This window comes from Schistocerca serialis, chromosome 1 (assembly GCF_023864345.2).
Source record: "Schistocerca serialis cubense isolate TAMUIC-IGC-003099 chromosome 1, iqSchSeri2.2, whole genome shotgun sequence".
Classification (NCBI taxonomy): Eukaryota; Metazoa; Arthropoda; class Insecta; order Orthoptera; family Acrididae; genus Schistocerca; species Schistocerca serialis.
Window position 1 is genome coordinate 423,973,498 of NC_064638.1, and position 18,223 is coordinate 423,991,720.

Below are 18,223 nucleotides of genomic sequence, written 5' to 3' on the forward strand. Positions count from 1 at the left end.
TGCCTCCATACTTGCCAGTTTTTTTGCGTCTCCCATAATTCCCTGCTGCTCACAATCTGGCTCCAGCTGCCAGAGACAACTGTCATGTGTATGCGAGTTGCGTTTGCGTGCATGTGTGTATGCTGCCTACTTATGACAAAGGCATTGTTGGGCAAAAGCTAACTTTCTGAAAGTCTTTTTATTGTGCCTTCCTGCGAATCAGCATCTCTGCTATATGGTGAGTAGCAACTATCCTTTTCATTAGATTTTACATTTATTCATACTTGATGTCAGCTGCCGGTCTTTGTTCCACCTGTGATCACATCTAACAATTCCTGGTTTTTAACAAAAGTTTTGTAAAGTAACCGTCCCTCTGTACATTATATTATCAGACACTTAACCTAATAAAGTCTGTGCTCATACTTCACATTACTAGTATGAAGCAGACAGAAAGTTTCACAAAATAAGTGATTATTTTTCTGTGGCTAAGTAATATAGATATAATATGTCACACATGTAGCAAGACACAATAGCTCTACAACATTTATCAGTGGTTGCTTTCAATTCATCTGACTATTTATCACTATCTTTCCTTGGGAAAGCCACATTCCCAACTTCATAAATACTATTATGTACTCCCATTTTCCTTTTGGACGAACAAAGACATAAAGTATCTTCTTAATTATGTGATAGAATATGGACTAAGTGTAAAAAATATACTCACCATTACTGGCAGCTGCGAACATAGATGATGCAACAGCATTGTCTGGTGACCACGATTTCGGTCTGTTACCACACTTGGCCAGCTCACGCCCTGATGATGAAAGTGTCAGGGAGGAAGGGACAGTGAGAGTTCTGAGAGTAGTTTGACGGTTCTCTGAGGCATCTTTCAGGTCTCCTGACATTTCAGAAGCTGGGGAATTGCCCAGATTTGTCTCGGACTTTGAACGCTGCAACCTCTCTCTGTGTTTCATTGCATCTAGCATTCCTTGGTATGTTTCCAGCTGTGAGATAAAGCTGGTGTTAGGCTTTATGCAGCTTCTCTTTTGCTTAACATATTCAAAGGCTTTTTTATAATCCCAGTTGTATGCTTTCATCGCATAGGCTATCACTACTGAAGCAGAACGGCTGACTCCCATTTTGCAATGTACTAAAACCTTGGAACCCTCTTTCCTGTAAAACAAAAGAGAAAGGAAAACAGTTACAATTGTTACGAAGTTTCGGATATACAACTTAAGTAATGCAGCAACCTGCACCTTCCTTTAATACTGATCTATTATCTATTATTTTCTATAGAGTTTCTCAACCACCAGATACTTCAAAAAAATTAAAGTTAGTTGCTTTGCAATGAAAAATGAAAATAAAAACAATGGATATAACTACTGCCAGAAAAAGAAGAGTGAAGGCATGCATTCATTGATATGGAAGCAGTAATCTTTGACCGAAACTCACTTCAAGTTGAGTCATCATTGAAGTAAGATGTATACAAAAGTATCGCAAGATAGGAAAGATGCCTCAACTGACCAATAAATTGGCACTGTTTATCAGTATACAAACAAAGTAAGCACAAAATAAACTTCAAAATGGTGTGTTTTCACTCTTATGGCTACTTTATGGCCTAGCACTAATGCTATGAATCACAGTTAATTCAGCTACTTACTTGGCACTTGTAATGTAGCGAAATGTATTGTCCCAATGTTTCAAAAGATCAGTCTTCTCATCATCATAAACCCTAATATTCTGGTAGTTAAACATCCCAGGAAAGAAGTTATCTATCTCTCGAGTCACATTCAAAATATGCCTCACACTGAAATAGAACCCAATTATAAATAAATACATCCTTTATGTCTGCTTAAAATTGTTCTTGCATCATACATATGAAGGCAAATGAGCATAAGCCAGCCATTTATAAGATAGTAACAAGTCAAAGATTAAATTAAAAGACAACTTTCTTTCTCTTATTTTCATCACTTTCTGAAGTCTCCACAATTGTCAGGAATAAATATTTACTTACCCATTTCTTTGTAATTCTTCAAGGTTTGAAGCATTCCATTCAGAGCCAAGATAGACATGCTCAAATATCTCTGTGGCAGCATCCATCTGTCCCAAGATAGTGAGCATCTCTTGGTCAATGAATGATTTAAATTCACCAAGATCCATATCAAGATCTTCTTCAAGGCGGCTCCTTATGTACTTAGATGTAACCTCATCCAAGTCCACTGACATCATTATCTCCTTAAGTGTTGATCGGATCACATGCTCTGTCTCCTCACGCTCCCGTGGCCTACAAGAGGAATTCTAAGATCAGCATATAGACATTATGTCACTTAACAATAGCAACTGAATAACTGTACTCCAATCACATACAACTTCATTTCAGTCTAAAATTAAATACTGCTTCAGAAAAATTAACAGTTAAATTGCAACAAGTGTCAAATGTCAATTCCTTCCAGCACCTGTCAAAGTAGTTCAATATGGTGAAATTATCTTTTCATGGCAAACTTCTTTATGGAATTAATACTTTACTATGCATGAATAAACTGCATGGGGAAAAATATGCACCAATTCCAATAACCAGTCATGAAAAGAAGGCTTATCACAATAACATTCCTCAGGGGGAACTGTATTTATAGTGTGTATTACACACGCACACACACACACAAAATCATGAGCATGTATATAAATTATAATTAGAGTTGAAATTCTCTGAACTGGTAGAATTGTCACAAGACAGCAGTAGTGTTTTTCACATTTAGTGATGTTACATGCCTGGTTGGGCATATAAAGGACGTAATCCTCAGATATCGAGTGATCACTGTGAAAGTCACAGATGTGTCGCATACTCAAGTGAAACAATGTCATCAACACCTGACAGAGTATGAAAGAAGCCCCTTGTGTGTCTCTATTTGATCAGCTGGTTGAATCATGCAGTATCCCTACTCGTGGTGCATTTGGATGCAACAGTGGTCCAGTGTTGGATAGCATGGGAATGTGAGGGCAGGTATACTCATCATCAAGGTTCCAGTCAACCATATTTGACCACCATAAGGAAGGATCATCGCATTGGGTACCTGACATGAAAAGAGAGGATGAGATGTTCTGTGGAAGTCCGAGTTGAATGGGAAATGAAAGGACGGATTGTTCCAGCAAACAAGCGGTGTGAAACAGGGCAGTGCTTTGTCATTCGTTGTTGGATGAGATAATGACTAATGTGGCAGAGAAAACTGGAAAAGACAAGATGAAAATAATGGTGTCTGCAGATGACTATGACCCGAGGAAAGAGGGAGGCGGAGCTTCAGGAATAACTGAGTGCTTGGAAAGAAACTGCGAGACCGGATGGAATGAAATGTAATGTAAACAGATGTGAGATCCTGGTTACAACTAGAAAGAAAGATACTCAAACTAGCGGAGTAAGACTCAGAGGTGAACAATTGAAAAAGGTGGAAAGTGCCTAGTATTGGAGAAGTGTGACAGAGGAAAGGGGAAGAAATGAGAAAGAGATCACTGAATATGGCAGACAGGCAGTAGCATTCCTGGGAAGTGTAAGGAGCCGGATTTGGAACAAAGCACTCCGTCTTCAGACCACAAGTGGCCCATCGGGACCATCTGACCGTTGTGCCATCCTCAGCCGAGGGTGCAGATAGGAGGGGTGTGTGGTCAGCACACCGCTCTCCCGGTCATTATGATGGTTTTCTTTGACCGGAGCCGCTACTATTTGGTCGAGTAGCTTCTCAACTGGCATCATGAGGCTGAGTGCACCCCAAAAAATGGCAACAGCGCACGGCGGCCCGAATGGTCACTCATCCAAGTGCCAGCCACGCCCAACAGTGCTTAACTTCAGTGATCTGACGGGAACCAGTGTAGCCACTGCGTCAAGGCTGTTGCCAGGTTTGGCACAAAGATAACCCACAAAAAAGTAATGTACAGAAGTTCCTACATCCCAATGCTGATCTGTCCATCTGAAACAGGGGGTAATGAAGAAAAGAGATGTAAGCTGATTACAGGCATGTGAAATGAAGTTTCTCATGAGTAGGATAGGAGTAACAGGGAAAGAAAGAATCAGAAATGAAGGGTAGGGAAGATACTGAAAGAGGAACTCTTGCAGAAAGAGATAGAAACATGGTATGGGCACTTAAAGAGCACCCTCTCAATCCATGATGTTTCACTTTGTTTCCCACCTCACAGATTCCATGTGCTTCAATTTTTTTGTTGTTTGATTGATTTGTGGGGGAGGGGAACCAAACAGCAAGGTCATCAGTCCCATCAGATTAGGGAAGGATGGGGAAAGAAGTCAGACATGCCCTTTCAAAGGAACAATCCTAGCATTTGCCTGGGATGATTTAGGGAAATCACAGAAAACCTAAATCAGGATGGCCAGACGGGGTTTGAACCGCCATCCTCCCAAACGTGAGTCCAGTGTGCTCACCATTGTTAGGGGTATACATAATCGAGAATTTCATTACATTCTATCAAGGAATAGGAAAACTGACTAAATTAGTACTGTAGTAAAACAGGGATACCATGGTAAAAGTAGAAATTTTGCATCCAGAACTCTTCATTCTTCCAAAAAAGTATTATAACACCAATCCATTAGATAGCACTTAAGGTTTAGAGTTTAGCAAATAATTACATATAATTCCAAATATTTTCCCTGTTTTACATTGTAAAGATTAACTAGGATACTTGTATCAAACTAATCAAATTCTTTAATGCTAACTCACTTAGTGCGCACTGAGTCAGGTGACGGGGGACGTCTTGACTCAAGGTTATCCATGGCATGCCACTCGTTGAGGCACGAGCGATCCGATTCGACACGTTGTTCATAGTAAGCAACCCAATCATGTGTGAGACCACCTAAAAAATGGTTATGCTCACGTGCCTTCGAGCTAACACGGTGCAGTGTCTGCAGTGCTGACCTGTCAAACATACAAAAACAAAACTGTATGCTACTGCGAGAGGAGAGCAAACCAATGAAACTTCATTGTTCATTTTTCAATGAATTTGGTGCAAAGAGAGTAAATTTACATCAAGTTCATTTGTGAGTGACAATAAAATTCTGGGAATAAGAGATCCACAAGAAAACAGTTTAAAAATATGTCAAACGCAGAGTTAGGGAAATACACGTTCAATTTAATTAATAGTTATTAATATTAAAAAATGTGGGAGACTATTTTATATGAAAAGCTTATTTGCAGTTTTTATCTATACCTTCATCAAGAGAGTCAATTACATGAATCCTATTTTGTTTTTTATAGCCCAATACCATTTGGACATTGTGGCATTAGCATTTGCTTTTCTTCATTTTGAATGTAGATTCATTCGAAGATATAGCTAAAGAATTGAATGAGAAATAGATGTTTCTTCAATATTATAGTAGTTGTAAAGCTCATGACTGTGGGTTAACAGAGTAAATAGTATCACATTTACAACTTTACTATACAGTGCTTAAAGAATAAAAATTGTTGACTCATAGTGAAAAACAAAGTTGGAGTCATTCTTCCCTAATCATTCAAATGCCTATAAAGTGTTTCTCGACTGTTGTAAAACAGCAGTTATCACAAGGTTAGTAACAAAATCAACCACATAAATATTTATTGCAGAACCAGCATCATTCACTGGTCAGCAAGGTTTGTTCAGCTTTCTTCCATTCGCTCCCTTTCCTAGTTTTCCTGCTTAATGCCACTGAAGAAACATAATATATGCAAGTTCCAATCGAAATAAGGTAAACGGCCAGCTTCACTACATCAGAAAATACTGATATATGCACCTCAGTCCCAAAGAGACTCTATATGATAAATTCACAATCTTTTAAATGGTATTTCCATAATGTAAACTGATTCTTCCATCACTTCTTGGTAGAATAACTTCATAACTATAAATGAAAAGCACAATACTGTGTATGACCTACAGGAGTAATTTATTTTTGTTAGTTGGTTTTCAGCTTATAAGGCTATCATTAGACTTTGACTGGTTAACAGTGTCAAAGTATAATATTCATTAACAGTACCAAAAAATTAGTTAAACATCAAGAGCAAGCCATGAGAACAGAATAAAATGTCGTCCTTGACAGTAAAGTAGTAATGTGATTAAAAATGTTAAAAGCAAAATCAGATCCGTACTCTGGCCCCTATGGCTCATTCACAACCCACCAAATGCCTCTGCCTTGAGGTGTCATGCAGATGCGATACTGAAGGGCAGGAGCTGTATATTTCTCTCACAATTGTCGTCGGCTTTGTAGATCTTGGAGCTGCTACTTCTCACTCAAGTAGCTCCTCTATGTGCATCACAAGGCTGAGTGCACCTCATTCCAGTCCTCCTGCCATGGAAAAGTCCCTCACAGTACCAGAAATCAAACCTGGATCCTCCACATAGCAGCCAGACATGCAAGTCACAGGGCAGTGGAGGTGGACAAAAAATGTTAAACTTAAATAGTAAAAAAAATTATAGGGAATGAACCAGAAAAACATTAAAACTAAACTAAAAAACAGTGCCTATATAAATTAAATTAACAGTCCCGATACAGTAAAATTATCATATGACAAGAGTGCTGAAGAATAGCTTGAAGAGGTATTACATACAGGAGGTGATAGAGAAACAAGAATAAAATGCAGCGCTGGCAATAGTAGCAACATAACATATGAAGCACACAGAATCAAAGTAAATAAATAAACAGATATTGGAAAAATAGGGAATAAGGGAATAGAGAATTAACTGATATTTAGAAGAGAGGAAGTATTAAGCTGTGTTTGGTCATTCAATATTAAATCAGGACTGTGGGCCAGATTGTTTGTTGATTTCCAAGGCTTCCAACAGATTAAGTTTTTGTCTTTGTTTTGTAAGTGGAGGACATGGGACTAAGGCAGCACTCTTGTCACATACTAATTTTATTTTCTTGAGACTTAATTTAACTTATTACATACACACTATTTTTTAAAAAGTTTAGTGTTATGTTTTTGATTTGTTCCCTTTATATTTACTTACTGTTTAACATTTTTAATTGCATTACTACTGAACACAATGATGACATTGCTCTGTGTTTGTACCTTTCTCTTGATGTGTAACACTTTTTTCAGTGTTGTTCATAATGATTATTCTTTGACAACAGGAGTCAGTTAAAGCCTTTGTGTTGAGTACTCAGTTCATAGAGTTATGTTTCAAATCATCCAAGATTAAACCTGTGTATCGATTTTTCTTTGCTTCACAACATACTTATTAATTCATCATTTCCTGAAATATATGAGTCTCATTTCAGCCACACAGAACTGTTAAGTACTAGTGCAAAGATTTTAGATATCACCTCCGAAAATAGAGCAAAAACTATTTGAATAATTTATTCAAATTTTTTACCCTTCTTAACCATTTAGATGGGTAGATCATGTAACTAATGAGGAGGTATTGAATAGGATTGGGGAGAAGAGAAGTTTGTGGCACAACTTGACTAGAAGAAGGGATCGGTTGGTAGGACATGTTCTGTGGCATAAAGGGATCACCAATTTAGTATTGGAGGGCAGCGTGGAGGGTAAAAATTGTAGAGGGAGACCAAGAGATGAATACAGTAAACAGATTCAGAAGGATGTAGGTTGCAGTAGGTACTGGGAGATGAAGAAGCTTGCACAGGATGGAGTAGCATGGAGAGCTGCATCAAACCAGTCTCAGGACTAAAGACCACAACAACAACAACAACAACCATTTACTGCTGTAAATAACATATTGTTAGCAATGATTATAGTGGTAGATGGCAAATCAACAATTCTCAGCACTGTTGTACTGAGCATGTCGAAAGGAAATAAATCTTCAAATGAAGATTATGTCTGTTATTTACAGGATAAGTCTTCAAAATTTGATTCACGCTTTTGTAGTATTAGTGTACTAATTTATTCCTGAAAAAGCTATAATGCATATAAATGTCTCAGTAAACAAACAAAACATACATAGCAGTACCAATTCATGATACCCAAAATGTTTTCTAGCAGTATTCAATAAAAAGTCATTAAACTTTGTACTACATCTGGCAGTTTATATTTTTGTATTACACCACAAATATCCTTGTCATTCACTCATCATAAGTGACTGTGCAGAAAACAAACAAATGACTAATGGAGATGTATTCCATATGTTCTGCTTCTCAATGAAGCACCATTCATAGCAAATGTATTCCAGCACTCAAATTATTTTCTTTATTTTTAGCGCATCTACTGTTGCTACTAAACATTGACAGAGGACATAGTCAAAGACCTATGACTGACTTATCAGTATGCACAACAAGTGCTGCTTCTCATATTATCACCTGTCAGATAGGGTCTCCAGCAAAAAATCATTAGTAGAGTCCCAAGAAATACAATCTGCAAGAAATGTCAAATATTTTTCCATATGTCATACTTACATCTAACAATTTTAAATGAGTCCCTTGAATCCAAACTGCAAATGTAAACAGACAGAAATGGCAAGCAGTACACTATGAACACCTTTACCAATGCTACCAAACCGATACTCTAGTTAAAATGACATCCTTATGCAAGCTTATTTTCAGTGCACAAACAAGCCATTCATAAAGATGAAGGAAGGTTTGAGTACATGATGGCTACTGGGAGTGCCTAATGTTTTTTTCAGGTTGAGATAGCAAGATGGCATGCCCAGGATGTTGACATGCTACTTATCAACAGCTTTCATATGTTGAGAAAGCTTGACTTGTTGGAATGAGGCACATGGAAGCATCATACTGAAAGATTATACTGTAATGACAATAGAATGAGTGGTAGTGAGATGCACTCAGGAAGATATCAGGGCATGAAGAATAGGTACAGTTCCATCCAGGGCAACAATATTGATGGATTACGCACCTGCCTATGATGAAAAGACGAATGACAATATGACACCATCCACAGGTAACAGATACTTTCATGATGTGTAGCAAGGGTCAACTATGACACTGAGCACCATTCAGTGGTGTTCAGTGTTGAGTGTCACTTCTGTCTGTGGCAGAGTGATTGAGGCCAACGTATCCACAGTCGATTAAGTGAAAGGTCACAGGAAGCAGCAACATTCAAGACCCATATCTCTCAAATTCCTGGAATAATGGTGTGTGGAGCTATTAGATATGATAACAGGACTTATTTACTTAATGTCCAAAGCTCATCAGTGGAAAGTGGTAAACTCTGCTTTCATGATCAGGATATCGGATGGGATATTGCAGTGAAGTAATGAAAGACAACACACTGCAGTTCATACCACAAACGCCTTGCGGAATATACAGATTCTTGACTGGTCTTCCCAGTCCCCTGATTTGTCACCTAGGGAGCACATTAGAGACATGAAGGGATGGCATATACAGTACTGGCCTTTAAAATTGCTACACCACGAAGATGACATACTACTGATGCGAAATTTAACCGACAGGAAGAAGATGCTCTGATATGCAAATGATTAGCTTTTCAGAGCATTCACACAAGGTTGGTGCCGGTGGCGACACCTACAACGTGCTGACATGAGGAAAGTTTCCAATCGATTTCTCATACACAAACAGCAGTGGACCAGCATTGCCTGGTGAAACGTTTTTGTGATGCCTCGTGCAAGGAGGAGAAATGCGTACCATCACGTTTCCGACTTTGATAAAGTTCAGATTGTAGCCTATTGCGATTGCGGTTTATCGTGCATTCTCTCACAGGCTCTATTTCCCGCAACGATTAAGACAATGTGTACTAACTGCCAGAGCTTACAGTATTGCAAGTCGAGTACACAACTGGGCAAATGATACTCGTGTTGAACGAGCTCGAGATTCCCCAATACACCACAAAACTTGATTCAACAGCATGGGCCACCATAACAGTCACGTGACGTTTGGCTCGCACAGTGAGACTGCAAGCAACTACGAACGAACCTCAAAAACAAGTTGCAGCTCCGCTTGAAATCTGATAATTTCGTCGGACACAGAAGGAAATACTATTAAGTCATACCAGCTCCCAAACTCCTGTTGTATTTACGCTAATTTGCAAGAAGATTTATCATATGTTGTGTATGGATACACAAACATTTATGGTAATTTTTTAGTAAAGCTCACATCCAAAGGCAAAAGTGTTGTCCATCAAAAACATTACACAATGTTTTAATTGGTTATCGGTTCGCAAATATGCATTTCGATTCCCGATCACATACTAGAATGAAGTACAAGAAAACTACCAGTTACTGATTTGTTTCACATAATTTCAATAAAAGAATAATTCAAATGATTTATGGAATCTGTTACTAACTAACTAATCAGACTGAAAACAAGATGGTAACGTTGAGGTGAAACAAGGAGGAAAATGAAGCAAGAATTGAATGGCTAATAAACCACATACGTCACTTTAAAATGGCTGTAACTGCGATCGCGATTTAAATTTTAGTGGCGTGATCAGTCGTGGAGTAGTATCAGCATATATCACTCGATCGTATATCTCGTTGGGCCCGGTGCATATTCCTTATTCATTTATTTGTTGCTGTTTACAGATGACATGCTCCATTAAAAGATATTGCAGTCTACGGTACAAAATTAATTTTGTTATTTAAATCCACAGCACACGAACAGTCTTTGGGAACGACGCGGGGACAGAACCAGTAGAAGTCGAAAGCTCGAGCAAAGCCCGAGATTTCTAGAGTTGTGACGTCAACTGCTAGAGGTGTCGGAGTCGCGCTCAAGCCCAGCACCGGCAGCTGTATAATTGCACTTCGCGCGCGGCCAGCTCTCTACAGCGCCACGGCTGGTAGCGGGCCCCACCCACCGCCGCCTTAGCGCACCTCTATAAATAATCGGCGGCAGTCAACTAAAGCTGTCAATTTGTGGCCACACCGCGAGAACCTGGAACGCCGTGCGCGATGTTTGTCTCCCAGGCTAAAAATTTTCTACCGCAATAACTCGACTTGCACGTACGCAACATCTTCAAACAACAATGAAGAGCTCGACAGAGATGGCGGCTCCGGCAGATGACAATCCCAAGCATTCCTCATTGTTATGCCCTCCTCGTCTCTACCCTACAGGAGCCAACTTCAATGCCGAGTCAAAAATGTTAGTGCAGAAACTGGAGGTATTAGTCCAAATGTCGATCATGGGAGACGACGCTAACTAAAATTTATAAGCATCCGAGTGTTTCTCAAAATCCAGAGCCGGACGTGGGTTTGAACCGTCGCTCTCCATATTCTGTAAAGCAGTGTAACGATGGATCACTTGCGTTCACCTCTTGGTTTCAGGAACACTGTACATATTACAAGTCGGAGACAAAATTGAATACGACACAGTAATACGGAAATTCCGAACAATGCGACTCGATCCCACTTACAGGCAAACAATTAATTACCCCGACATTAGGAGAAGGCCAAGTTGGCAGTGATTACAAAAGCTAAAATTCTAAAAAGTTCTGTGTAACATGAATACTTGCAGGCGACTTGTCCACGTTCATAGGTTGAAAAAATAAATAAATGACTATTCATCATTTAATTATTCGTACTGAATTACCAATCAAGAGCATGAATAAATCAGTAGCTTTCTATGGAATCTAAAACATTCTTCCGTTACTGTCCTCTTTCATCGATCCTATCACCATCAAAAAAGATTACTGTTCACTATCTATGCATTTTTATAAGCTGTAGACCATCTACTTCCGTTTCACCTGTCATCAGAAAAGTGAAACACCTCTTCGCCAAAACGTCTTCCACTACTTGCCCAACAGAAAACACGAAGATTACACATCATCTGACACTTTGTGCGCTGCATTTAGAGGTAGAAATCTGATGCATCTGGGCGGATCAGATTTTACAATGTTTTTCCAATCACGATTAATGAATCGCGGGATCTCACATCCAAAAACTCCTGGATCCTTAATGCGCGTGTTAGTTTTTGAGTGCTACTTCTACACTGTGATCGCCTCTACACAACTTAGTGCAGTGTCTTTTCCTTACCCTTCGACAGAGATAAAATTGATATCACTCAAATATTTCTTCGCTACATCAGCTTAGCTACTTTGGAACTACAACTTGAAAATGTTACTCTGTATATGCTAAGTTTGACTGATTAGTATGCCGTTCATGATTATTAAAATATCTAATTTTCCACATGACGGTGAAAGCTGCTGGTGGTTGGCGCCTGCGCTATCGCCCGATGGTGAGAAGCCGACGAGCCACCAGTAATTCAATTCCACAGGTTGTGTACCTTGGAATCTGCAGTATCAATCTTTATAAATGTCATTCCAATTAACACTGAAGACATGCAAAATTGCTAAAAAATGTACAGCAACTAATCTCAACACCAGGTGATAACAACAAGACGAACGATTTTTGTAAAGCTGAGCGCCAAAGGATAGCCGATTCGTCCTTCACGCACTATCCCATCAAGCTCGTCGTAACACGTGCTAAGACCACTATCACTGAGCAACAGAACAGAACTCTATTTGCAAAAATCGCGATCGCAGCGTTAACGAAACCTTTTAGGAGGCTTCCACACACTCGAAGTGTTTACTACTGCTCGCTATATATGAAGGCAAGAAAGAAACTGTCAAGCCGTGGAATGGATTTAGGCTGCGACTTTCTGGGTACTGTAACGTACAGCCTAAGATATGGCCTCGTTTCACTCGAAATTCAATACCCAGAATTAAAACAGTAAAAATAAGACATCGCATTACTCAGGTTCGTGACCAAGTACATTCTCATGTACTTACGAGGACAGAAAAAGTAGAGAAATTCAGATTTCTAAGGACGCATATGGACAGTCATTTCCGCTCACCAACCATGAGGGTGGGAAGAAGGGGGGGGGGGGAGACAATGACAATAATAATAATAATGACTTACTATGAAATTTCTACAAACACCGCACAGTAGTTCGCGAATTACAGATGAAGATCTATGCACACGGCACTTATATAAAGTACTAAAACAGATACATCTTCGAATAGTGTACGGCACAGAGAATGAAGTGTGAATAATATCTCACTGCCATGTCGGGAAATATTTCGCTGATTATGAATACACTACCGATGTATGAAAATATTCGCTACATGCATCACCGAATAGAGCCGAGACTGTGCTACTTTTCCTTCTGTAATCAAAAACGTGTGGAACACGGAGATGTGCTTTTTTCAGATGGCTAATTTTCTACAGCCTTAACTCGAAAGAGTGTCTTCGAAAAATAAGACGCACTGTGTTGCTGTTTGTCCTCACTAATGAAAACCACACCACAATTTAGCGACAAGCAGCACGTCTGTGGAATATTTGTGTGGCACCAGTACAACAGAGAAAGACGATTCACTGTTAAGAAACACACCGTCAAAACACCGACATGCAGCGTAGCACGACAAGCTGCGACGTCGACGATTCCGCACAACACAATCACTCAATCACTGCTGCAACACTTTAGAATCACGCGTGCGAGAGGTGTAGAGCGCTCAGGGGCAGGCACAGCTGAGAGCAGGCACAGACGGGCAGGCAGAGAGCGCGCGGGGACCGCCCACGCTGGCTTGTTTACCTAAAGGCGGCGGCGACGGAGCGCCAGAGCTGGCGCACGCCCACTGACCTGTTGCTGTTCTCGCGACCCATGCTCCCTGGGCGCAGGTTCTGCCGGCACTGAGCGCGCGCCCGTCGCGACGCCGACGCCTGCCGCCTCCGCGTGTGCGGGTGGGGGAGGAGGCGGAGGAGGGGGGAGCGTCGCCTGGGTAGGGGCCCCGCTCGGCCTTATTCAGCGCAGCCGTCCCATGTGTGGGACGGCGGCTGCGACGCCTAATATGGCGGCCGGCGCACACCGGCATTCCGCGACAAGACCCTTCGGCACTCATTCCGACGGGAGACGCCGCGGCTAACGCACGCCCGCCGGCACTACACGAACTCACTTTACTTCACTTGCCCATGTCGCACATTGGCAACCGCAGCTAATCCCGCTTCAGCAGCCGATCGCGTCGGTATTAGAACCGAGACAGAGATAGCTCTTATATCCGGAAGGACTGGAATTCAAATCCTTGGTTTGGTACTTCATTTCATGCAAATATCCGGGATATTCGGCTGAAGCTGATTTCCTTCCCAATTCCTATTAAATCCGAAATGACGCTCCATCTCTTCCATCTCTGTGTCGACGAGATGACAAAAATCCAGAATACCTTTTTTTCCTCGACCACCTCTCTCACTCCTTTACAATGATCTTTCAATTATGCGAAATTATTAAACTGTTGCAGTACCCTATTCACTGCCGCAGAGTGAGCCTGTTCCAATTCAAATAATTGAAAGGATTTTCGTAATTTGCATTTGGACAGAAAGTAGGGAGGGCAGATATCAGTGTTCCGTTCCCGACCACCGGACTACATTTCTGGGTCACTGATTAAATCTCAAGCCCCTCGGCTGTTTCGAATAAAGCGAGGGCATGCAGTGTTGTTGATAGTGATTTGTTCGTCGCACAGGAGCAGAAACCATGACAAACCATATGATGTTCTTCCAGAGAAACATCTTACGTCATTTCTAATATAGCTTCAAATTTTTTAAACACGCAGTAATAGATTTGACAGGATGTTTCTCTCAAGTCTCTTCTCTGACATTTCACGATGGGACAGACGTTAAGTCCTATACGGACCAAAGAAGTCTTGTCGGTAGGCCAAGAGAATGTTCCTAAACATACTGCACCAGTTTCCAACATCAGCACAAGTAAGAACAATCCAAACACCGCGTTTCGGATTACCTTCCCGGCTAATGACAAACATCATCAATGAGTGTGGAAGAGAATCAGGATATCATTCAAGATATAGGTATACACCAACAACAAAACTTAATGGTTCATATATTTATCACTCACGCCGATGATTAAACACTTGTCACGTACATGTTTCTCTACAGTTCCTCACGTACGGCCGATATACCAGTTATAATAGTACAAGACCACTGCACTACCGTGGTGCCGCAACTCTGATCGCCTCTATTTGGAGAGCATATATTCTGTACCTATCTCCTCTCCATTTGTTAAACTACGTGATCACACTGAAAAAGTTCTAAACCTTACGATAATAAGTTACACTGCTATGTTTTCACGCGTGAATAACACATTGTTTTTCAGTACACTCATGGCCAAAGAAAAATCCTGCATTACAGAGGCGGCCGTTCAATGAACCTCAGCATCTTGCCGTGACGTTTGCTCAGAGAACTGCAAGGTAGAGCACTGCGTGTTGACAGCTTAGTGTTCGAGTTCCGGCTTGATCCATTATTTGTAGACGGTCCCAGAGCTTCAAAAAATTGTTTTTGTTCGGGAAATCTAGCACACTAAGCAGTAGCAGTTCACGCGTCTACTAACTAATCAACTACAATATCAGCACGGCACTACTGACTCCGTAAACCTGTAAATGGAAATCATTTCGTCCGGTTCTCAATGAAATATAGAAAATTCCCAATTTTTCATTGATCTTAATCTATGGAATTTCCACTTTCCAGTGATATATAACACACTAATATATATATATATATATATATATATATATATATATATATTCTGGACTATTCATTCATTTAAAAAAAGAATTTAACAAAAAACACGGTAAGGGCATGACCATTTTCCAAGAATGTGAACAGCTGAAGATTCGCCAGTTACTTAGGAGATGGGGATTTAAAAACTTTAAAAGCAGCTGTGGAAGCGAAGCCACATGGAGAGAATGTAACTATCACTAAACTGGAGTGCATAGTTCATGTATAAAAGCAAATGGGTATGAGGCTGCGAGGACTGACAATTTCATACAAGGAGAGAAATTAGAAGATGGCAGAGGGTTAGATGGTAAGAACAGACTCAGAGAACTTATCATGGCCATCAGGCGAAATGTGATAAGTTGTATTACCAGTTTTGTTTCACTTCTCTTCAGCAGACGATAAACTGATTTATGGCCTATGGCCCCCAGAAAGCGATTCATGGTGCAAATACAATAAAGAACAGCAAAATGGTCAAAAATTTATTCACAAAACAGCTATATCTTTTCCCATAGTGGAGTTATTGAAAGAAACATTCACAGATTTGTCACATGTAAGATTACTGAAAAATGTCTTCATGGTTGCACCCAGAATCCTTAAGAATCCAGCAACAACGTAATCTGAGGCAGAATTCCCAAGATAGTGTTTGTGTCAATTGGTACACCGTATTGTGGTGTCTTTGATGCAGTGGCAACGTTTACTGAAGGAAATGTTGCAAGGTGTGAAGCCCCGAAAAAGACTGCTACCTGCTAGAAACTGTTACTCGCTTCACAGTGAAACAAATGTTGAATTTACATAAAGAAAAGTGAGGGCACCTGATAGATCTGTCAGAGACCTTGAAACAAGGACAAGACAATGCAGAGGAGCAGGTAAAAGACACTGCTAGATGAAATGGAAGAGGATGAAGACAATCCATTTTAAGGAGCTGGGATGCACTGGCAACTTTAATGGCTGTTTCCCGTAAGTTGCATTTTTTAAGAATAAAGTGCACTTTCCCCCAGCTTTTACTTGCCAGAATGTGTTCAAAATTACAGGATATACTAATTTGAATATTGTGGATATTTTAACACAAAGGTTGTCTCATTTTGTAAATCTCAAAAAAATTAAAGCCTTGTCTATATACAAAATGTAGACAGATTATTAATGTTTACTTTTTACAAAACTAATTATCATCTTAAAACTAATCACTATTTTCAGAAATATTCCTGTTAACGTGGTTAGAAATGTAAAACTACAAGCCATGTTTTTTTTACAAAATTTTGTTCCCAATAGTTCCTGACAAAAAGTGCCTTTCAGATGAATAAATTTTATATTATTTAAGATAGGGATTACCAACCGGCTCAGACCCCATTAGAACACCATCATTCTGCTCAGACACAAATCTAGAAACAGCATTGAAAAATAAAATGCTGAAACTAAGGAGTTTATCGAACAATGGGACTACAAAGAGAGGAGAAAGAGCACAGCAAGGAAAAGGCAAGCCGATAGTTGACGCGCGGTTACTATGTCTGCTGGTGAACTGCCTTGAGATCTGGCGCGCTTCCGCGCCCTCGGCTCAGCGGGAATGTGGCTGGCTCAGGCAGGACTTTTACGGAAGCCTGTTTCCTGGTGCGCGGACTTTTGGTGCCATTTCCGGCCGCTGTCTCCTACTGAGGTCGCGTCGTTGATGTTGCGAAAACGTCATCGCTTTCTTTTCAATGTTGTGTGTCTCCCCCTCCCCAACCACAATTAGACTGGAACGGGGCACGATTCGTGGACAGGTCCGGGCTTAGGGCGCCAAGAGGAGAGGGAGCACCGACAGACCTCGATCGTCCCTTTTATTTCGGCGGCCTTGGTCACAAAAGAAACGCGTGAATTTGAAAACCTCGAAGACGAAGCCAGCAGCACTGTCGCTAGCGCAGCGTTTAACGCAGTGTTGAGTTCAGTTCCAGGGCGACTGTCATGTGCCTGGTCGCAAATGCTGTACAGTTGCGTTTCTCACCGATCCGTGCACTAGGTGATATTATGTTGGTCGTCTGTTGTTATCACTGCCATGGTTAGCTATTAGTTTTGGGAAGCTGAAAGTGGAATTTTAAACAAGATTAACTGTGATAACGAAACGTATAACTCATGGCGTAGTGGACCTGCAGCCGTAGTACTTCAACGTTGTTGTGCCACAAATCGCAATGGAGAAACGAACTGAACGTCTCTAAATCACGTGTTCAAGACATTCTCCAGAACGCCTTGAAAAAGAGAAAAGTGTGAGCATAGTTTTTCCTGCACAGGCTATCTCCAGAACAAAAACAAGGACACGTGGACGCCTACCGTGACTCGACTGAAATGAAAAACAAGGCCTATGATTTTCTGAAAAAATCATCACAGGTGACGAGACTTGGTGTTATCAGCACGCAAATACCACAAAACGACAAAGTGCAGATAGGGTCTTTCGGTCCGCCAAGAGCGAAGAAGGTGCAAATGTGATGCGCCAATTGAACAACATCTCAAAGAAGAACTTCTCTGACAGTTTCACATAGTTGTATGAACGTTCTGTGCGAGAGAGTATTCAGAACACATGAAGCACTGAAACCACCATCTTAACTCTTCTCTATTTTTTTATTAACCAAGTCCAAAACTTTTTGACTGACTGGGTTACGAGATCGCTTAGTTCGGAGAAGTATGGCAAATGTTGGACGGTTTGTCAATACGATGCCATCGAGCTCTTTCCCGCACTAAAATGAAATGATTCACGAAAGCATACACACAATCCAACAAAAGTGGTCACTATTCTCTTCCTCTTTCTTGACTATGC

General features: G+C 40.6%; 1 protein-coding gene across 4 annotated transcripts in view; it reads right to left on the bottom strand.

Moving 5' to 3' along the window:
* The window catches only part of LOC126472148 (uncharacterized), a 628,043-nt gene that overhangs the window by 17,973 nt on the left and 591,847 nt on the right, over nucleotides 1-18,223 (bottom strand). For 2 of the 4 annotated variants that reach the window (XM_050099915.1, XM_050099914.1), the window contains exons 6-9: nucleotides 4,701-4,895; nucleotides 1,994-2,263; nucleotides 1,640-1,786; nucleotides 704-1,152 (exon numbers count right to left, since the gene is read on the bottom strand). In XM_050099915.1, the coding sequence (XP_049955872.1) occupies nucleotides 704-1,152; nucleotides 1,640-1,786; nucleotides 1,994-2,263; nucleotides 4,701-4,895 (1,061 nt within the window). Of the gene's footprint in view, nucleotides 1-703; nucleotides 1,153-1,639; nucleotides 1,787-1,993; nucleotides 2,264-4,700; nucleotides 4,896-13,468; nucleotides 13,557-18,223 lie in introns of those variants that run through there. The other 2 variants (XM_050099917.1, XM_050099916.1) reach the window with 2 other exon arrangements.